This window comes from Lytechinus variegatus, chromosome 8 (genome assembly GCF_018143015.1).
Source record: "Lytechinus variegatus isolate NC3 chromosome 8, Lvar_3.0, whole genome shotgun sequence".
In the NCBI taxonomy this organism is placed as follows: domain Eukaryota; kingdom Metazoa; phylum Echinodermata; class Echinoidea; order Temnopleuroida; family Toxopneustidae; genus Lytechinus; species Lytechinus variegatus.
This window is the reverse complement of record NC_054747.1, coordinates 13,921,127-13,944,480: the sequence shown is the minus strand read 5'-3', so window position 1 is coordinate 13,944,480 and position 23,354 is coordinate 13,921,127. Positions and strand designations below refer to the sequence as shown.

Sequence of the window (23,354 nt, the reverse complement as noted above, 5' to 3'; positions counted from 1 at the left end):
GCAAAAATAAAGGGTGGTCTACCTCAATTTAGGGGGGACGTAGAAAAGAAATTGACGACCAAAAAAGGATCTCAACTAAAAATTTAGGGGGACCGCGTCCTCCCACCTCAAATTTAGGGGGGAAAGCACCCTCCCCCGCTTCCACCGCCTAAGTAATTAATAAGCTTCTTATTTCGACATAGTGATATATTCTATCTTGCCAAGTCGATATGTCAACATGGCGAGATATGAAGTGTACAAGTCCCGGCAAGAATCCCGATATATCGCCATGTTGGGGTTGACATGTAACATATTAAGTCGACTATATAGGCAAGATACAATATCTCGCCATGTTGACATATAACTTTTTATGAGTGGACTGACTTGGCAGGATAACGTATCTCGCCATGCGGACATATATAGTAAGCTTATTTAGTCGACATGGCAAGATAAAGTATCTCGCCATGTCGTCAAGTCGATGTCATTTTAGAGGCTCCGTATGGCGTCTAGAGGGCATATTTCCGGGGGGGGGGGGGTAACAGTCCCCGACGATAAAAATATGGAGATAATACTTTCCTTGAAGTAGATGTCAGGGGGCGATTGTCCTGTGGGTCATCGCTATAGAACCCCATGGGCTCGTATCAATGACCTAATTTTGACCTCTTGATGACATGGATTTCACTATATTGTCCTGATCATAATTTTACACACACCGCGGACTATCGGACCCGCGGTCTATCGGGCCCGCGGTCTATCGGACCCGCGGTCTAACGGACCCGCGGTCTATCGGACCCGCGGTCTATCGGGCTGTAACCTACTGACATGATAAACAGAAAAAGGAGCATTTCGACAAATTTTTGAAAGATTTTCCAAAGAGGATAGGTATCTCACAAATCAATCAATGCAAGCGCGCAGCGCGAGCCTGAAAATTTTGATATAATAATTTGTGTAAATCAAACAAAATAATAAAAGCTTGATGTGCGAGCTAAAACATTGTGAGCAAATTGATATAAGAACTGAATATATTAAGTCTCATTTAACCCTCTTGAATGGGATTCATTACACAGTCAATGCGAGCGCGAGCGAATTTTTTTTAATATAAAGTCTATTTTCCGATTCTTGCCCTCACCCTTTTTTATTTCCTATCGGGGTCGGGCTGGCGTTACGAGACTGCATGTAAATTACACATCATGGTTATAATACCTCTTTCTTACTTTTCTTTCTGTTTTTCGTAGTTTCCATCAAGTTAAAGAGTACACTTTTTTCTGCAGGTTGTCAAAAAATAGGCGGGGGCCGGGGCCAGCTCGGCCCCCTCCTGGATCCGCGCCTGACAGCGCTGTGGGACACGAATCGTGCTGTGATAGATTTTGCTCCAACTAATAGATAATGCTAATGAAAACAACAACTAATTAAGAATTGTACTAGTAAAAATAATAATGATAATAATAATAATAATAATCATAATTATAATTATAATCATAACAATGATTACTAGATTAGAGAATAATAATAATGATATAATGTAATAGTGTGTCATGTCGTATACATCATACTAGAACTTAGCGCAGTTGAGCACTTATGAGAGGGGGGGGGGGGGGGTGGGAGAATGATTTGTTTTTCAGGAGTTTCTGCATTTATTGTAAAGTCAAAATAAATTCTACAATACATAAAACATAATCGTAATATGACATGAAATTACATTGTAAGGTGACAGATTTATAGTAGTGTCATAGCAAAATTTAGACATGAATACAATAAGGATAAGACAAAGTAATGAAAAAAACACAAATGCAGTGGCACACTATATAAGCAAAAAAAAAATGCTTGAGCAGTAGCAGTCAAGGAGGAAAAGCGCTACATGGAATATTGTGGAGAGGTGTGGTCTTGGGCTCCAGCCCCCACTTTTTTTAATAGGTGTGGTAAAAAAACACGTAAAGTTACCATCAGGAGAGTGCTTCATAAAGGGACTTGTTGGACGTTTTATCTGACTAGTCCCATTATGTCCGATAGTTACCATAGCTTCTCAGCTAATCAAAATAATGAAACTGGTTGTCAGATCAGATCATCTGACAACGACTTGTCGGACACTTGTTAAAGGGGAATGAAAACTTTGGAACCTGAGGGCGTGTGTCGAAAAATCAATGAATTCGAACAGAGAAAGTTTGAGAAAAATCGGACAAATAATGAGAAAGTTATGAGCATTTGAATATTGTGATCACTAATGCTATGGGGATCCTCCCATTGGCAAAGTGACAAGGATGTGTGGTGTCACATGTGAACAACTTTCCCTTTGACGGACTATAAATTACCCTAAAGATGTATCTTTTTGCTTTTTCTTATTGTGATGCAAACTATTTATCCATGATGTACCTCTTGAAAATCTGTATTACACGCCCTCCTCGATCTAGAAAGAACACATGATCTACTGATAGATGGGATAAAATAGGCAATATAAGTGAAATATATACTAAAGTAATGGGGAGAGTTGTTCACAAGTGACATGACACATCTTTGTCGCATTTTCAATTTGAGGATCTCCATAGCATAGTGATCGCAATATTCAAATGGTCATATCTTTCTCATTAACTGTCCGATTTTCTCAAAATTTCGTTGATCTGTGTCTTTGATTTTTTTTTCTGTTTTCACACAAGCTATCTTGTTCCAAAGGTTTCATTCTCCTTTAATGAAACAGCTCCACTGATTTCTGGTCCTCTCTCTTTAATTCATCTTGTTGTACTGCCTATGTTGATCACTAGCGTACTTATGGGGGGGTGGGGCGGGCAGAGAGGCCAGTCTGCCCCCCGCCCTGACTGGCCCGCACCACCCATGCAAAGGACGTATCCCTGCCCTCCCCTGACGAGCTTGAAAGACTTTTTTGCCCCCCCCCCTGACGAGATTGAAGTCCTCTATCGCCCCCCCCCCCCCTGACAAGCTTAGACCTTTTTTTTGCTTGTCAATTTTTTTTTCTAGTAAGAAATCCTTTATTTGTGATTGATTGCCTTTTTTTTGGCTTGTCAGATTTTTTTGGCGGACGCATTCGGCCCCCCCCCTGCGGAAAATCCTAGGTATGCTAACTGTACCATCATTTTAATTGTGAAAAATTGAAAGTGGAAAACAATGATCTCCCTGTTGCATTCGACAAGTCCGATTGCTTTGGGGCTCGAATTTAGACTGGGTGGTGTGTGTAGTCCCCTGAGTTTAATGCGCATGCGCAATGACTCGGGACATGCCCCACGTATTGAAAATTGTGTCGGCTCCTTCATCAACTCATATCGTGGGAAGTTTTCGACATAAAAATGCCAGTTTTGCGAAATTTACTTCGTGGTTTTACCAGAGGGGCCAACAGACACAAGGAGATGACGAGTAAACGCGGAAATAAGAATTTTCATCCCAACAGTAAGCACGAAACATTATTTTTTTTCACATGAAACTGATACCGTACTAGGCCTATTGATAACTTCATTTCTTTTTTTTCTTTCACTTCAAGTTTGAGTTTGACAATGACAGACATTGATATTTTCAGTGATCATTCATTTCAATTCAACACTAGATCTAGTCTTGATCTAGACAACAGGCCAGGGTTTGACTTTGAATTAAAATTATCGAAATGTCAGGGCATGAAAATTAGGCCTATTGTCATGATTGTGTCACTGATCAGCTGATGACTGTCAGTTTGATGAAAATCCACTGCACTGGCCTTTTGTAATTGTCACCACCTCTCTCTAAAAAGTTACAGAAACAGACTGAGACCGATATTTAACGATGTTAAACCATGACAATTTTTGCAGACAATAGATCTACTTTCTTAATAGGCAGTGTATACAGCCACACGCGTGTGTCTTTACCATCCAGCCACACGCGTGTGGTTATATCCAGAACACCTATCTGTGGATACCGCCACACGCCGCCAGTAATAACAGTAAAACACGTGTGTAGGTCTGACCGTCTATATCACGATCAAAATAACCTCATTTCTTCATTAAATTCTTACATTCTAGACCCCTTTGATATCCTTAGATCATTTCAATTTCATTCTCACCGTCTTCTCTCCTTGCTTTTCTTGTCTTGTTACAAACGGTCGTCTGTTTAACAGCAAATTCTCTTTTTCTACTTGTGTCGATTCTGGCTTCCTTCGCGGTACGGTGGCAGACCCATACAGCGTTAGCGCAGCGCAGTAGTAGACATACACAGTTTGGGTTACGTTTACGTTTGGTACGAATAATTTTCGTACCAAGCGTTAAGCATGCACGAATCCGAGTTTCGTACGTACGCACGTACACGCACATAGCCTAGAGTCAGTAGAGAATCGACACAAGTAGAAAAAGTGTGGAAATTTGCTATTTAACAGGCGGCCTTTTGTAACGACAAGAAAAGCAAGGAAAGAAGACGGTGAGAATGAAATTGAAACGATTTAAAGAAATCAGAGTGGTTTAGAATGTAAGAATTTAATGAAGAAATGAGGTTATTTTGATCGTGATATAGACGGTCAGACCTACATACGCGTTTTACTGTTATTACTGGCGGCGTGTGGCGGTATCCACAAATAGGTGTTCTGGATATAACCACACGCGTGTGGCTGGATGGTAAAGACACACGCGTGTGGCTGTATACACTGCCTTATTAATATATGCTCACTAGGCCTATTGATAACTTCATTTCAAATTGCTTAAGTCAGAAGCTAAGAGTCTTAGCTTCTTAAATAGACAGGAATAGCCGTCGTTTCTGGGGATTTATTCAACAATTTCTGACATTTTACTACAATCCCCATTTACCGACGGCAATGTGTCAGTACGAGCCTTCATGTGTAATCTGGTCCGACAATTCGGCGGACGGGTTTTGTCCAGATTTGTTACTTCTTTTAGATTCTAAATGACATTATATTATCTTGGACGAAGGTCCACTATTTTCGTTAGACTCTAATCTTTCTATTGATATCATATACATTTTATAATATTTTGAAAATATACGTTACCGATGAGTTATATTCCCCGGGTTATTCCTTATTTCTTGACTTTCTGCCGGAGAGGAAAATATGGCGTGTGTGTGTGTGTGTGTATTTGAGTTTTGTCAGACGTGTATCAATCAGATATGATTATTTACGTCTGGGACCGACCTTTAACGTCACCATCCGAAAGACGTGACCAGGGCTCGAACCTCGAACCTCTGCATCAATTTGTAACTTCCCCACAGCTTGGATTACAGGCGCACGCCACAACGCCCAGTTAACAGCCGTCAACGAGTTGTGCTTTTATCAAGGCTTTCCGATTAAATTTTCGATATCTTGGCCAATCAATGCGAGCGACAAGTTCCGAACGCACGCACATCAATATGTCCAAGCGCAGCGCAAAGCAGCGGCACAAATCGCGATAGGTAGCGACTGGTAAATACGTCTGTAATGATGATGACGTCATCCAAGATGGCAACTTACCTTGACCAACGAAAGGATCGAAGATGACGATGTTTCGATCATCATTTCAAAAGAATTAGCGGTAACTGAGGTCTAAGGTACGATATTTCTGAATTTTAAACATTTTTTCGTAAATATGGATGTGATTTCTTTTTCATAATATGACATTTTATGTACAAAAAAAACGATCGGAAAATTGGGTTCCCGCTGTTCGATCTAACGTTACTGCTAAAATACGTTGTCTGTACGTACGGGCCTCCAAGCTTTTCAGTCTATGTATTGGTGAGTGAGCCAACGCAGTTCAGCGGAACAACCAAAATACAGAGACTGAAGCTTTTGGTCTACTTTTTAAAGTGATTTGTGTTACTATTTTTAGCCCGGGGGGGGGGGGGGCACTCAGTATATATGATGGGGTGTCCAAACTTCGCGCACTTTTCAAAGATATTCATTAGGCTTAATTTTGTCCACAAATTATTCATAATTTATACAAAACCAATTCAAGAAATAGTAACCACATTGACGGCAAGATCGTAAACTATAAAATCATGGACGAAAATGTAAAGTACATGTAGGTCACGGGGTTTCGCCGGTATCGCGATCTCAAAATTCTATTTCGATCAGCGAATGCGGGTTGTGCTGGAAAACCGTTCAGAAAAAGTGTGACCTAACTTCGCGCACCAAAGCTTTTGTGGAGATTTAAACAAAGACTCAAGCTCAAAAAGTGAAATATTTATATCAGATTGATGGCAAAATGCTATTGAATCGGTTAGTACCACATTTAACTCACATTTTTTTATGATTTCTGCTTGCAAAATGGTGATATCGTGATGCTTGTTGCTTTCTTCAAAACAAGCGCTAACGGTGACAAATTTGCCGATCTTTTGCCAATATTTTCATGAATACTGGACTAATCCTAAAGAAACTTTCAGCGAAGGGTAATTTTAGGTCGCTTTTCACATTGATGATGTCAGATTTTAAGGATATTGGCTAGTTTTGATGATAAAAAAAAAAAAAATGGCGCTCGTGTGTGGATACTGGGTTGCAGATTTCTATTTATAATCCTAAAAAATCTCTAGGACTTCTTGAACATCCTATCTTAATTAAACATATTTTGACATCTGTGAGTATTAAACAATTCATACAGAGCATTTTTACAAATGATCAAGATTGAAAAAAAAGGTAAAATTTAAGAGTTAAATAAGGGCTAGCAGTGTCTACTTCTTGAACCAGTCCCAATCACTGACTTTTGTGTTGGTTTATTCAGAGTGGTTGTGTGTGTTGAATTGACTCTGGATTATCGTCAATCTTGATTGTGAGTGTTTGATAATTCTACTTTTAAGCTGCATTTCATGCATAAATACTGTAAATAAATTTTGTGCTTTTGAAAATTTGAGCTGTTTTCACCCTTATCTTATATTTTGGCTTGATCATTTGATTTGGTGTACGTGTGCTTGTTATTTAAGTATGACTCGAAAGGGGAAGAATAAGAAGGGCAGTCCTGGCCCAAAAATTGTGGGAACTCCAACTACCACCACTTCTCATGCCTCTGGCGGTATTATTACCCGGTCATCTAGTTCAAGCCAGCTTGGAGCTAGCTCTAGTCAGGTTGCGAATCAGAATGGTAGGGTCAGAGATAGTGGTAGCCAGGAGGGAAATGCTAGCCAGTTCCGTGGAAATGCTTTGAGTCATTCGGCCTCAGGTGGAGTAGATTTTTGTTTGGAATGTCTGGAAGTTGTTACGCATATTGACAATGCCATCTTGTGTCAGGGTTGTGATGGTTGAGTTCATCAGAATTGTGCTAACATTTCTGCGCCGGAATATCGTCTTATGAACCGTGGGTCTCCAAATCTCATGTGGTTTTGCTGTGATTGCCATTCAAAGGTCAGTGTATCCACCATAAAAGATCATGTAAGTGAAATGGATCCCTCTGTTGAAGCGATGCAAAGTATTATTGGCGAATTGGTGAAGAAGATCGATGCTCTTACTTCTCATGTCATGATGTTAGAGAAATCTTCTACAAAGGTAGAAAACATTGAGGCACTTGTGGAGGAGAAGGTTAAGAAGTACATGGAAGAGAGTAAGGATCAGGCAGAGAGGGAATGTAATGTAATCCTTCATAATGTCCCTGAGTTGGATTCTGATGAGGTTAAGGATCGTGTTGCACATGATTTTGACCAAACCAAAATGATCCTCAACCAGCTCAATGCAGTTGTGGTACAAAAGCCAATTTGTCTTGGCAAGAAAGTGGCTGGTAAATTTCGGCTCCTGAGAATCTCGTTTGCTGATAAGAGTGCCAAGAAGAATGTGCTATCTCAGGCTTCCAAGCTGCGTGGAAATCCGAATGGAGTAATTAGCAATGTGTACGTTACTCCTGACCTAACTTACCAGCAGCGCGTTGAGAATAGAAAACTCCGAGAAGAACTCAAGCAAAGAAAAGAGGCTGGAGAACAAAACCTCAAGATAAGCCATGGGAAGATTGTGCAGGCTACCCCTGCCTTTCGACCAAATGGCGTCGGGGAACCTAGCTGGATCAAGTGTCCAGCAGTAGTGGCCCAGTACAGAGGCCGCCAACTGTAAATAATGTAAATAGTCATAATGTAAATAGTCATAGGTTAGATAGTACAAATTTACATCGTAAAAAAGTTAATAGTAAGAAAAGTTCAAATTCATCACCAGTGTCTAATTTTAGTTCTAGCATAAAATGTGTTTACACTAATGCAGATTCATTGCGCAACAAAATGTCTGAACTAAAAGCTCTCGTTAAGAAAGAGAAACCTCGTATCATAGCGATCACTGAGGCAAAACCAAAACACTTCAGAGACTTATGCGATGAAGACTTTATATTGGAAGGTTTTACATTTTATCACACAAACATTGACAAGGCTGTTGGTAGAGGTATCGTATTGTATGTTCATGAGTCATTGAATGTAAATCAAGTGAGTTTTGAGAGATTTCATTTTGAGGAAGCAGTCTGGCTTGAACTGTGTTTGAAGCAATCTGATAAGCTGTTAATCGGTTGTGTTTACAGGAGTGATAGTGCTGCTGGTGGAAATAATGAGAAACTCCGTCGTTTGATTTCGCATGTTTCAGATTTGAATTTTAGCCATTTACTTGTACTGGGTGATTTTAACTACCCAGAGATTGATTGGGACTCTTGGACAACTTTAAAGAGTGAAGCAAGTGAAGAATTTAAATTCATTGAATGTGTAAGGGATGCTTTCCTGTTTCAACATGTTTCTGATCCTACAAGGTTTCGATTCAATTCTAGACCAAATGTCCTTGATTTGATCTTTACTAGTGAAGAAGGCATGCTAGCTAATCTTGTACATTGCAGTCCTTTAGTCCTTTAGGACTAAGTGATCATTCGGTCTTGGTTTTTGATTTACTTTGTTATGCTGATTGTAGTTCAAACGAGAAAAAAAGGTTTGTGTATGATAAAGGTAACTTTGGAGGTATGAGAGAGAAACTAAGCTCCATAAACTGGGAAAAAGAACTATCGGCAATGGATGATGTAAATCAGCAGTGGTCTCATGTTTTGAGTCTAATTGATGAAGCTGAGGACGAATTTATTCCTTCTGTAGTAACATGTGGTAAACATGCATGGGGCAAAGGAAAAGATTTCCCAGTTGATTATGACACATTGAAATTGATTAAGAAGAAGCACAGAGCCTGGGAAAGATATATTAGAGACAAAACTGTAGAAAAGAAGAAAACTTATAACACAATCAGAAATAAAGTGAAGACGGCAACAAGACATTGTCAAAAACGATATGAGTCAAACATTGCCAAGGAAGTAAAATCTAATCCTAAGAAATTCTGGCAGTATGCAAAATACAAGACAAAAGTAAAGAGTGGAATACCACCACTTTACCAGGATGGAACTGGAAGTAGTAAAACATTGACAGAATCAGATGTAGGGAAGTCAAATGCACTATTGAAACATTTTTCTAGTGTCTTTACTAAAGATCCTGATGGACCACTCCCATCTGTTAAACGTCATGACGTTCACATACTAGACACAATTGTAATTACTGAAGAGTGTGTATTTAAGAAACTAGAGAGTTTGAATATGGGTCATTCCATGGGGTTGGGGCAAAAATTGTGACATCAGGGTCAAAAAATAGAAATGTAATAAATGAAATGTTTTATTTCTTATATGTTTCATGGGACAATCCTTCAACTAAATCCACTTACAGGCATTTCATACCACCCTGCATATTGGAGTAAACTGAGAAATAAGATTTGACAAAATACCACCGTTACATGGACATCATTTATCATCCTTACTAAGACTATGCTCTCCCACTGTCAAAATAAAGGGGTTGATCTCCATTACTCTTGATAAATATTTTGCTAACAACATTGTTAGTCATTTTATTCCACACTTTTCAACATGGCATATATATTTTGAAAGATTTAGCATCAATAAATGGAACTTGATGCTCTGTGTGTATACCAGTGCCATGTTCTGTGTCGTTCTTTTTTCTCACCAGTCTAGAAAATTGAATTTATGATGGCATGTAGAACTAAATAGTTGAGAGAAGTCATGCCTCAACAGAATGGAATATTCTCTTTGGAAAAAATAAACTACTCTTTCTGGCATAACCTTCTATTTTTGGTGTTACCACCATTACATGGACATCATGTCTCAGTAACAGAGGTATACTTAGAAGCAATGTTAAGTTAATGTCCATTAATGGCCATTACACACCAAATTCCACTTCATGCCTTAGAATATTTGCACAAGATCAATTGATTACACTAAAGAAAAACATTTTGCATGTCAAATTCTTTGCAAATAAAAGCAAATTAAATTAGAGTTTAAACAAGGAAAAATGTACAAAATTATTGACAAATTATATTTAAAATCATACTACGATAATCCTCAAGTTTCCACTTCCGTCTACCTCTGGAAACATTTACGTTTCTGCCTAAATGGAAAAAACAAAATAGTGCTATCTTATGATCTCCAATTCTTTTTACTTTAAAATAACTCCTTCAAGATATTACTTTCAAATGTACATACCACCGTTACATGGACATCATGTCTCAGTAACAGAGGTATACTTTGAAGCATTGCTAAGTTAAGGTCCATTAATGGCCATTAAACACCAAATTCCACTTCATGCCTTAGAATATTTGCACAAGATCAATTGATTATACTAAAAAACATTTTTCATGTCAAATTCTTTGCAAATAAAAGCAATTTAAATTAGAGTTTAAACAAGGAAAAATGTACAAAATTATTGATAAATTTATATTTAAAATAATACTAAGGTAATCCTCAAGGTTCCACTTCCGTCTATCTCTGGAAACAAATGTTTCTGTCTAAAGCGGAAAAAAACAAAAGAGTGCTAGCTTATGATCTCCAAATCTTTATTACTTTAAAATATCTCCTTCACGGTATTACTTTCAAATGTACATACCTCCGTTACATGGACATCATGTCCTTGTAATGATCACATTGAATAGTATTACATGTACTTGCCATTCTTTTAGTATCAACACACTAATGCGAGTTAACTCATCTTACTCAAGTGTAGAAATACAACATCTACAGGCAAGCTTCTAAAATGCATCAATGAACAGGTAAAATGTTTTTTTTTTATTCATACATGTACACGATTATAATTTTGATACCTTTGATACAATACTCGGGTGAAAAAGATGTAGGGAAAAGGTACTAGTTTAGTTCTTCTAAGCTACATGTATGGTTTTTCAAGACAAAACAACACAAAGTTGGCATGCAATTCATGGACAATGCATTAATACCTTACACATATAACTTGTTCAATTTGTTTACTCTACATGTAACTTATTTTACCTCAGTTACATGGTAATGTAGTTCTAAGTGACATTAATTAAAATATAATCATGTCTTCACTGGAATAAATGCATTGGATAAAACAGTAAGTTCCAGCATGCCAAAAGGACAATTGTAAAGTACTTAGTGGACAAATTGAATAAAAAAACTTACACCTGTTGTTTGAACATAGAGTTGTGAACAAAAAAGTAAACTGTATTATTTCTACTAAGCTATTCTAATAAATGTTCAAGAATAACACTGCAAACTACAATCTTTTCCTTTGGTTAAAAACTCTATGGTAAACTTCTTACTGGCAAATGCAAAAAAAAGTATTACACTGTACACTAAACCTGACAATAAGAAATAACATGCAATATTTCTCTCTGCATTCAGGTTACAAGTTTATGAACTTCAAGATGATCGGTGACCCAATGACAACTGTGTGGAAGAGGACTCTGTCAATGTCACAAAATAGATAGAGGTAGAATTGTGCCTCGCCATCAGGCCAGGAGTACAGGTCACCAGATTGACACTTCATGTACTGAAGATATACATTTTTACCTTCAACAGAGGCTACCTGTAGTTATTTGAGAAAAATAGTATTTGGAAGTTTGACAATTTTTTTACACAATTCAAATTATTACATTTTAATCAACAAAACTTGCTGGATTGTTTCCACGATATTTTATATTATTATATGAAATCATTTACTCATGTACATGTCTTGACATTTTCTCATTAAAGTAAGGGGGGTGGATTACTAGGGCAATGACAAGGAATCTGATCTGTTCTTGCAAAATACACCCTCACTTTGTATTTTTTTCATAGCAATTAGAATTCATCATTTCCTAGTTCATAAATTAAATATAACGTTGTTTTATACAAGGTTTTTGTATTTGCTTTCTTGTGTTCTACTTTGTTTTCACAATACAATTACTTGCCCATTACCGGTACCTTTTCATAAATTATCTTTACTTTAATTTCGTTTCTCAATGGATGAATTTAATCTAATTTTATTCTGCATTATAATCAAGGGTGGTTATCTCGACAATTCCATTTAGTTTTGTATGACCATCCTATTTAATTTTCAACTATGAAGTTTAATTGTTCAAGCAATTACATAATATATTTATGTTTTATTGGAATTAAATGAATTAATGGAATTCAAATCTGCAATTTACCTTCTGATACAGCAAATAAACTCTTGTGAAACAAACTCGATTGTGTCACTTTTTCTTTTCTTCGCTTGTACATGTTTTTAAAATGTCGTTATATTGCAATAAAAAAAATCACATTGAAAACAATCACAAAGGCTTTTGCTTTCTGATAAAACAAATACCCACCCCCTCTCCTAACAATTGAATAAATATAAATTAAAATACGGTTGAAAAAAAATCCTTAACAACTGAATATATAGAAATAAAAAAATACAATTGAAAAAACGGAGAAAGAACTGAGGGAAAAAGAATGAGTGCTGAAAAGTATACCAACATTCAACAAGATGAAAAGTTTTGGGAAGGTTAAGCCTATAGCTAAGAATTACTAGTAATTGAATTATTCCCATGCTTCATCATACACAAAGCCCATCTACTATGTGTAGAGGGGGGGGGGGTAGTAACAGAAAAATTATTTTGCCCCTCCCCCCTCCTTTCGGGCTGGGATCAGCTGACGAGCAAAAAAAAAAAAAATTTTTTTTTTTTTTTGGGGGGGGGTCTGCCTCCCCCGTGGCGCCGCCACTGGTTCTAAATTCTCATTTTTTTTTGCAAATTCAAATTTGATCATCAGGTCTTTAATACCCATATTACCTAGAATCAGTAGGAGCCAATTTAAACAAGGAGAAAATTTGTACCAAATTTGAGATGTCACCGTCATGATCATCAGTGAAAGAGCTGTTTCTGAGTATCCATTGGCCTATTGAATCAACATATTTTTGTGTAAAAAAATCAACTAAATTACGATTGAATCATGTCAGCTACCATTCAAAACATGTTTGCACGGAATCACAGTAATAAAAGCATTATTTTCTTTGGAACCATTCAGCAAATCTGGAACAAACACGGCAATGTCTCAATCACATATTTCACTTACACGAGAAGCTACATGTGGGACCGAAGTGAAAGATGATGGAAAATTAGCGAGATTTTTCAAACTTAAAAACACTTTCTGCATGGTAATACAGTTCCATATTTTAAAGATATGGTTTAACTAATTTCAAAATACGAGTATCGGGATAAATCTCCGTACTTACGTCGCTTTGAAAGGGAAAACATCGTGGATATCCAATCCACCGTTACACAGACATTGCAGGAATATTCCCAATTGCAATGCTTCAAAACACCCGCTATCATAACTGTTCATGTGCATGTGGATTTCGGCTAACAACCCGTCCGTCTGATACAACGACGGTCTCTTCTCCGGTGTCTCCTTCTTACATACGCGATGAAATGTGATCCACCGTTACAAATTTGGCCCGGACATCGCCCAAAACATCGGCGACTCTCGATTAATTTAGATGACATTACCATAGGTTTTCAAAGCTAATCTTTTGATTAACAGTTGCTTACTTCCTGCCCTTTATATCTGACACATAATTTTGGAAAAAATGATTTCTGATTTTTAGATATAAACCACATTACCGCCGTTACAGAAAAAAATAAACGAGGACATCGCATGTAACGGTGGTATGCCGATTTGTAGGAATGATTTATGATATGAAGTCTCTTTTCATTTGCTATCCCATTACTGTTTTGTTATTAAACAAATGTTGCTTTATCAATTATGGCCATTTGAATTTGACTTAGTCTATCTTTTGATTAGATATCTTCAACTGAAAATGACCATTTTGGATGTCACACTTGGTACCCAAAAAAAGAGTCTGGACATCATCATTTAAAGTCTCACCATCAATAATACTTGCAGTTCAACATTTTTATTTCTGCATCAAGTAATTGCTTACATAATTGCCTTCCAACAAAACCACATTGCAACATCAAAACACCAAACACATTTTCAGGACAAAGCTAACAATTCATAAGGAACACAAAAAAGTGCTGTTGCCCCAACCCCGTGGAATGACCCATATATCCAAATCACCAGGGCCAGATGGGTTGCATCCCCGTGTCTTGCGTGAACTGGCACCTGTTCTTGCAAAACCATTGAGTATTATTTACTCAAACTCTCTTGCATCAGGCGTAGTACCAAATGTGTGGAAAAAGGCCAACGTCAGTGCAGTATTCAAAAAGGGTGATCGTAAACTCCCTTCTAACTACAGACCAATAAGTCTAACATGTATTGTATGTAAAATCATGGAGTCTATCCTGAGGGATGAAATATATGAGCATGTGAAGAGCAACAATCTTCTCAGTTCAAAACAATTTGGATTTGTATCAGGACGATCAACAATGTTGCAATTACTCAATGTGTTAGATGATTGGACAAATATGTTGGAGGTTGGTGGTGCAGTTGATGTCATCTACCTAGATTTCATGAAAGCCTTTGATAAGGTCCCACACCAAAGACTTTTAGCCAAAGTTGAGGGATTTGGCATATCTAAGCTCATATGCGAGTGGGTTAGGTCATTTCTTGTTGGTCGACAGCACCGTGTTTGTGTGAATGGTGTGTTCTCTGACTGGGCTGATGTAACCAGCGGAATACCGCAAGGGAGTGTCCTCGGACCCCTGCTGTTTGTAATGTACATTAATGATCTACCAGATCAGATATTGTCAAGTACTGTTCATTTATTCGCAGATGACACCAAGTTATACTTGTAAGCATGTAAAAAATGACAGAGATGCTGAGTTATTACAAGCGGACTTAGATCGTCTAGTTTCATGGTCAGACAAGTGGCTATTAAAGTTCCATCCGGATAAATGTTGTGTACTTACAATAGGTAAAAGAAATGATGATTCCAATGACTATACAATGACACATGATAATGCCTCACATAATCTATCACAAGTTGAAACTAGTAAAGATTTAGGAGTGATTGTTGACACAAAGCTTAGTTTTGACCAGCACTTTCAGTCAAAGATAAATAAAGCCAATAGGCTAATGAATCTTATTAGGAGAACATTTGTTTATCTTCACAAGGAGAACTTCTTGCTCCTATACAAAGCATTGATTAGACCTCATTTGGAGTATGCTCATGCAGTATGGAGTCCATACTTAAAAAAACATATTCAAGCAATAGAAAATGTACAAAGAAGGGCCACTAAGTTGGTACCTGAGGTTAAGAACCTCCCATATGAACAAAGATTGATTCAACTAAAACTTCCTACATTAGCTTATCGCCGTGCGCGAGGAGACATGATCGAAACATACTAGTTATTTCACAGGTATGACCAGGAAGTAGTGCCAGATTTGGGACAGGTGCAGGGGCCTACCAGGGGTCATGATAAAAAATTGTACATTCCGAGGTCAGTAACTGAGAAACGTAAGAATTCCTTTTACATAAGAATGAGGAAACCTTGGAATAGCCTAAGTAATGAATTAGTAAATGCACCCAGTGTCCACAGCTTCGAAAATGGATTGGATAAGTATTGGAGATGTGAACCTGTGAAGTTCAAGTTTGATGCTGACCCACCAGGACATGACCCGGCCAACCTAAAAAGGAGACAGAATTTGGAACTGAATATAGAGTCTTAGACTGCGTTCAGAAGCATCCATAGGTATCCATAGGTAGGTATAATGACCGTCCGCGAAGTTTGGACACGCGCGAAGTTTGGACTCACTGCCATAATGCACAGTGGGTATGTGCCGCGGAGGGGACCCAGAGATGCCAAGTTCAAAGACCAGCTATGCGTGAGATTTTCTGTGAATCATGAGTGAGATCACAGACATTGTGTACAATGTATATGGGGATAGGCCACTTGTTCACTGCTACCACCCTGCCTGTGGTGAATCTACAGGTACATGTAGGACTATGGTATGCCAATGTTGTACAGAGCACACACTTCAAAAAATCATTAAAATATCACTTTTGAGACCAAAATTACTAATTTTCATTCAGTTGCAATTTATTTTTCATAAGTAATCTGGGAATGATTTTTTATTCTCCAGAGCACTCGAAAACTTGAATTTTGGGCATATTTTTGTGTACGCCCTCTATTGGTGGAAAGTAATATGGCAAGAAAATTTTCATTTTTTGATCTCTATTTTTAATTAAGAAAAGAATGATTTAAAGAATCAAATTGAAACAAGAATCAAGTAGTATAAATAATAGGTGTAATGAAAACTGTCTGTGTAAAAAAATCAAGCATTTGCCCCAAAGAAAAAGAGAAAATAAGCCAAACATTGCCACCCTTATTTTGCCACACATGGAGATATAACTGAGAACAAGGTTATATTATAACCTTGTTCATTGAATGAGTGGGATAGGCTGTGATAGTTGTATGAGACAGAGATTTGAGAGGATGAACAAGAGTCCAAAATGCTTGAGTCTCACGCATAATGCGTGAGACTTGGTAGCTCTGGGGACCCACATTTTTACACTCAAATTTCCGTTCCAAGGCATAGCATTTTTGTCTTATTGAAAAAAGAACAAAGAAAGCTGCTCCAACTCCAAGGCATAACATTTTCTTCTTATTGAGAAAAAAAGAAGAAAGAAATCCGCTCCAAAGCTTCCCATATTTTTCGTTACGCCATTCCGATCGCATTGATCTGCTACAATGAGCTGAAATTTTGGTGAAAAGCGGCCGCAGAGCTCACCCGGCGGAGGCCGCGCTAGCTGCATGACCGTTCCATAGGGATGCATATACGCGCTCACATGCTGGCAATCCGTTCCAAGGACCCCCGTTTTCACAAAATTTGTGGTTCCGAAGCCCGTTCCGAGGACCCTCCTTTTTACAATAAGCCCGCTCCGAGGTCCCCGTTTTTTGTCTCGCCTGTGGCACACCCTCACCATTTTTTTGGTTGAATTGTCAATATTTAGATTGTACTAAAATCTACTAGATTTTTAGTTGGCTAGATCTATTGCTTAAAGGCCTAGATATACCATGTGTCTCAAAAAAAACGTAACACTTTTGAAATGGTTGCCAAATTGAGCATATATTATTTCATGAAAAAATGTCAATATGTATGGAAAGCTAAAGGACCAACCTTTCATATGAAATGAAAAAATTGAAAAAAAATCATGCTTCGATGAACAGGGTTCACTTAAGTTAGAGGTATGAAAATGGGCCTGCGCAGGATTTTTCCTTCCAATTTTGGACAGGTATAGCATACAAAATAAATTTGATATGAGATATTCATGATCGATGGATTAAGAGTTAAAGGATGTTTTGAATACCAGTCCTTTCTGTCATTTATCAATCCCCAAACACCACACATGCCACACACACACACCAACTTCCACTCCCATCTTAATGTATCATTGATCAGGTAGATGTGAACAGGATGAAGGAAGAATTGGAAAATGTTTAATTGAAATATTCAAAATCATCGACATGCAACCCACTCTCCTCCCCCACAACCTTTTCCCATCCCATCACCTACCCCTTGCCTTTTCTTTATCTGTTTTCTTCCGTAAATTTGGTGGATCATCAATCACATTTTATTCAGGTTTTATGAATGACCCAAACATGATTTCATTGATCAAAATGAGTGACTGGTTAATAATTTGATTATCAATGGAAAAAAATATGATCCACCAAACTTTTAGAAGAAAAGTGATAAAAAAGGAAGGAGTAGGTGAGAGGATAGGAAGAAGGTTGTATGTGTGTGTGTGGGAGGGGGAGGACAGTGGGTTGCGTAATGTTAATTATGATTTGGAATATTTCAATTTAGCCAATTCCCATTCATCCTTAATCCCGTTCACATCTACCAGATCAATGATACAATAAGATGGGAGTGGAAGTGTGTGTGCGTGTGTGTGGGGGGGGGGGTGGGCGGTGGTGTTTCGGGATTGATAAATAACAGAGAAAAAGGAATGGTATTCAAGGTATTCAAAATATCCTGTTGATCCATTGATCATGAATATCTCATATCGACCTTATTTTGTAAGCTACAAGTAACTTACCTGTCCAAAATTGGAAGGAAAAATCCTGCGCAGGCACATTTTCATACCTCTAACTTAAGTGAACACTGTTCATCGAAGCATGATTTTTTTTCAAATTTTTCATATCATATGAAAGGTTGGTCCTTCAGCTTTCTATACATATCGACATTTCTTCATAAAATTACATATGCTCAATTTGGCAACCATTTCAAAAGTGTTACGTTTTTTTTGAGACACACAGTAGTATATTGGGCCTATGTCGTCATCCAACTCTAAGTCACTGGGGACAAACTTTCCCGGCCTGCAAAGCGTGCCAGAGCCCCAGGACTCGTCCATGTAATACTTGGCATACATACATGTACATGTATGCTCTCCGAAACGGGGTAGAATGGCCATGGGTTTTGTAATAGCACTCCAAATAAAAGGGGAGAAAGAAAGTTATGCACTTACCTCGATTATATGGATGAAGTTCTATCAGGACACAAAATTCTGACATCAAGGCACATGCTCGACCCTCAAAAAGAGGAAAAGTTAGACCTCTGTATCGATCAGCCATTTTGTTTTCAATTTTGACAGAAATCTGACTTTTCTTCTAAAAAATGCTAGACCAGTAATAAGGATATTTTTTGTTAGAACTGCATTGCTGCAAGAAAATTTGCAGATGATGACTGTTTAGTATGACAAGCTTCACTTTTTAGTCTTATGACGATGGAAATCAATTTTGTAACATGATCTGGCCAATCAGCCAGATCATCAAAATGCTGGATTGTCTGCCCGGGGGGGGGGGCCACTTCCATTCACGAGTGGATACCATGCGCGACCATGGGGTCTCGAAAAGCACCCTAAACACGTAATTTCCATATTCTGAAAATGCACCCCTTAACAAGTATTGGCGTGTGAAACCCTACCCTTAACAAGTATTCGAAACAAAACGATATTCTTGGCAAATATTCCCTGAAATGAACCCCTAAACAAGTACAGGAATGTTTTATTGTTACGGGTCCTTCGGTCGTCGGCTTTACCTTATTTGATTTAGTACGACCCCACTTCTACACCCCGCGCAAATCGGACTCTAAACATGTAGTGTTGGGGCAAAAAGGACATCCTTTATAAGATATTTTAATTTTGTCTCATCATCCCCGCAAATCGACCCTAAACACGTAATTTTCCTAGTGAAATAGATACCCTTTTTTCATTATTTTTGCGTTTTTGACACCCTTATCACGTTACGTACGTAACGTGCCCTATCGTGAAAAAGACATCCTTTTTACGTGTTTTTTTGGTCGCGCATGGTATCCACTCGTCAATGTAAGTGGCCCCCCCGGGATTGTCTGGCTGGCGATCAACCCAGTAATTGTGCATTTTTTCAAAATGGTTTTGGGTCATCATTCAATACAATCATATATCAGGATATGTATATATATATATGCAGGAATTATCGAAAAGTCATGCTCTTATAAAGATAGCTCTAGACTCAAGTCTAGGCGAAATAAGATTTAAAATAATTGTCATTTGACTATTTAAATGTTTGAAGGTTCTGTAAATATTTGGCTTTTTTTAATTTTTTGGTGGAAAAAATATTAAACTTTTCATTCTCCCCCATTTTCTTTCCTGCAGCCTCTCGCATACAGCCCACTGGATATGGCGTTAGAAGTAAGTAAATGAACTATATAGCTTGAAATATTTGAAAGTGCATGAGGGTAACGGACAATTTAAATCCCAATCACATCCGAAATCACCTCTAGAAATAAAGGACACTTTAAAGGTTATGTAGTAAATGGCTCTGATAGAGACTCTGATATGGAAAGCAGACCTGATGATAAAAAAAACAACTTAGCAGTAAACATAATTAACTCTTGAATATGTGTGTCAGGAATTCCAAAGTTGGTGGTCTACATACTAGGCAATGGTTTAACGCTCTCTCTGCTAAAATCATTAGTACGGTAGCCAGAAACGTCAGATAGGCCTACCCGTGTATGTTGTTTGCAATGTTTACACATATTTCTTACATGAATGTTTACTCTGTTCTTTCTCCATGTTTTAATGGATAAAAATATTCTAGTTTTTATTCTAGTGGAGCGTTGTGGCCCAGTGGATAAGTCTTCTGACTATGAAACAGAGGGTCGTGGGTTCGAATCCCAGCCATGGCGTAATTTCCTTCAGCAAGAATTTATCCACATTGTGCTGCACTCGACCCAGGTGAGGTAAATGGGTACCCGGCAGGATTAATTCCTTGAATGCATGAGCGCTGAGAGGCAGCTCGAGCTAAATCCGGGGTAATAATAATAACAACGCGCCTCGGAATAGAATATTTCTAGATAGATGGCGCTATATAAATGCCTATTATTATTATTATTCCCAGACAGTCATAAATTATTTGAGTGTCAAATGAGCTAATAAAGGAGCGTGTACTGTACTTCACGGGCATAAGTCCTGCTATTCACGTGGGGGGTGGGGGATGGAACAATAGATCACCCCCCCCCCCCCCCTGCAACAGGTGTGACGCAAGGATTTAACCCAAGTACAGAAGGTAAATTGCCATTTTGTCTACTGCCAACTCGTCCACTCACCTACTTTCATTTCTAAAGTCTAATGCCATTCCGTCCAGCAACATTTAGTCTAACAACCATTTTGTCCATTATTCATTTGGTCCAATCATCACTCCGTCTAATCACCATTTTGTCTCATAACCAGTTGGTTTAATATCCGGTTCATTTTCATTCCTTTTGCACAATTAAACACTTAGTCTAATTAGACCAAATGGTATACTTAATGGCTATTTGACCAACTGGTTAATAGATGGAATGGCCTTCGACTAAACGGAAGTAGACCATGTGGCAAGTCGACAAACGAGACCATGTGACTAGTGGACGCACTAATGGTGGACAAAATAATAGTAGACGAGTTGTCAATTGGACAATTTGGCATAAGATGAATTGGAAATAAACCGTTCAGAATACAGGCTTATTTTCATGTTGGTTTTTTTTCTTCTTTTTTCCGTCTTAACAGCTACCTGGAGGAATGTAAAAGAAATGATTCCAGAGATTGTGGTGCCTAGTCTAGACGATTTCCCGGTAATTATAAAAAACAACTTTATTTATTGAACATCATCATCATCACTAGCATAATCCAGCATGAACTATGACAAAGAAATATATGGGCCCACCCACAAGCATAAAAGAGTCATTATTGTCCCCAGAGAATTGGGCCCATAAAATGCTTGTACGATCTGATGAGCACTGGTTATTATATTAATCACATTTCATAACAAAATGGATTTTTTTTTTAAAGAACTGTTCACCGCATGATTGAAAAATATTGATGAATAAAGGTGGCAAATGGCACTCTGTTAAAGTGCAGCCGAAGTTAGCCTAGGATAAAATTATACCACTGCTATTGGATTAACAACCATTACTTTTGAAAAGAAAAAATGTCTGTTAGTAATTGAAACAGGTTTGCACAAAATTCTACCTTTGACTATAACATAGCAAAAAATTTGGTAAAAACAAAATCATCTGGTTAAAAGTTTTACAAAATACGGGGCGTGGATGAGTGTTTCATAAAACTCTATTTCACTTACCCTACGCACAACTTTCTTCAAGACGGATGGTTTTTGTAAGTCATAATTAAACCTTCATGTTTGAAACATGTAATTTTTTTTTTGTATGGATGGTTATTTTTTTAAATGAGAAGAACCATAGGATTAGTTATTAAACCTATACTATTGTTTACACATATTTGGGGGTCACAGATGTTAGTATAATGTAATAATCTTACTCTGTACTCATGTTCAAAATCCTAAGTCATAAAACAATTTCAAAGTAGCTTATAAATATTGTTGAATGTGCTCTTTGCTGTTAAATATGGTATACAAACAGGAAGACTGTCTTTGTATTGATCTCACCAATAATGTTTCGTGTTCATATTTATTTTAATCCTATTATTTTCCTTGCAGCTGAAGGCTTACGTGTCCTACAAGTGCCCAGACACACAGCAAGACCCTGTCACCCCCCGCGACATCTTCGACAAGTGTGTGGCCCCGAAGGTGCTTGAAGATTTGGAGAGCGGTAAATACGATAGTGAAAAATTGTTGTCATCTCCGGCGAGCGAGGGCAAGTCATGACAGCCTGATAGCTGATGAAAGGACAGTATAAATTATGCCTGGCTTGAAGGCTTGTAATGATAGAAAGAGACTGGTCGTATCTTTAAGAAAGTTGTTATTAGAGACGTAATTACAGAGAGAAAAGAAAAGGAATTGTTGCATTTTTATCGTTCACAAATTCTCCTTGGAAGACTGGCTGATAACTAGTCTGCAGGCACAGACCCTGATTGAAACTTTGATCAACTAGTGAGTCTTCAGACAAAGACTATCACATATAAAAATTGTTGTATGCGATCAAATGGGAGGCTGAATGTCACACATTCGTACCGTTGCACACAAGACGTACCATCCATAATGTGCCATTGCGCGGCTTTAGGGGGTGACGTCACAATGCGATTTCATTGAATACGGCAAAGATACTACAATGCGCGTACAGCCCGCTGGCTAAATGCGCGATGCTGTCTAAGATCTTTTGCACTTGTGGAATTTAGCTTTTCGCTTTCGATATTTTTGCTCCCTTTTCATAGATTACTGGAGGGAAAAACTCTTGTTTTTTCATATTTTCACTAGATTCCGAGGCGTTGTACAACACAAATAGCGAATATTCTTATTCGTGCAATGGTGCAAGATTTTGCATTCGGTGAAATAAAGAAACACTCTATTCAACTCGGCTAAGGCCTCGTTGAATAGAGCATCTTTCGTTCACCTCATGCAAAATCTCGCACCATCACACTCATGCCTTTCGCTATTTGTATACTGTTTCTATTCAGGCCTTGAATCTGCAAGGCATTATTATAGTCTTGCACATTCAGACCCTTAACTTGAGTGAAAGGTTTGCACAGCAGACTGGTTGATGGCCTTTCTTATACAGTTGTAATGTCCAAAGAGGATTTAACTTTTGAATGAATATGCAATGACAGTCCCACATTTTGTTCTTTAGAATCTGTATGTGGTACATGTATTTATTCTAATTGATTTAAAATTCAAGGCATTCTTTCCTGCTTTGAATTCCATTTAGGTGTAATTTTTTTTAAATGGCATTTTGGTTAAAAATTAAACTGCTTTT

At 37.9% G+C, this 23,354-nt stretch overlaps 1 protein-coding gene and 1 long non-coding RNA gene across 2 annotated transcripts; both read left to right on the top strand.

Annotated features, from left to right (window-relative positions):
• The first annotated feature begins 3,171 nt into the window (after positions 1-3,171).
• Positions 3,172-22,580, top strand: LOC121420015 (39S ribosomal protein L41, mitochondrial-like). The gene is made up of 4 exons (XM_041614537.1): positions 3,172-3,375; positions 19,804-19,839; positions 21,196-21,260; positions 22,142-22,580. The coding sequence occupies exons 1-4, from the start codon at positions 3,276-3,278 to the stop codon at positions 22,307-22,309; spliced, it is 369 nt and encodes a 122-aa protein (XP_041470471.1). The 5' UTR covers positions 3,172-3,275; the 3' UTR covers positions 22,310-22,580.
• Positions 9,451-11,764, top strand: LOC121420016. Its single transcript, XR_005970680.1, has 2 exons — positions 9,451-10,975; positions 11,586-11,764. It is a non-coding gene; the product is annotated as an uncharacterized LOC121420016 (long non-coding RNA).
• Positions 22,581-23,354: the final 774 nt, after the last annotated feature.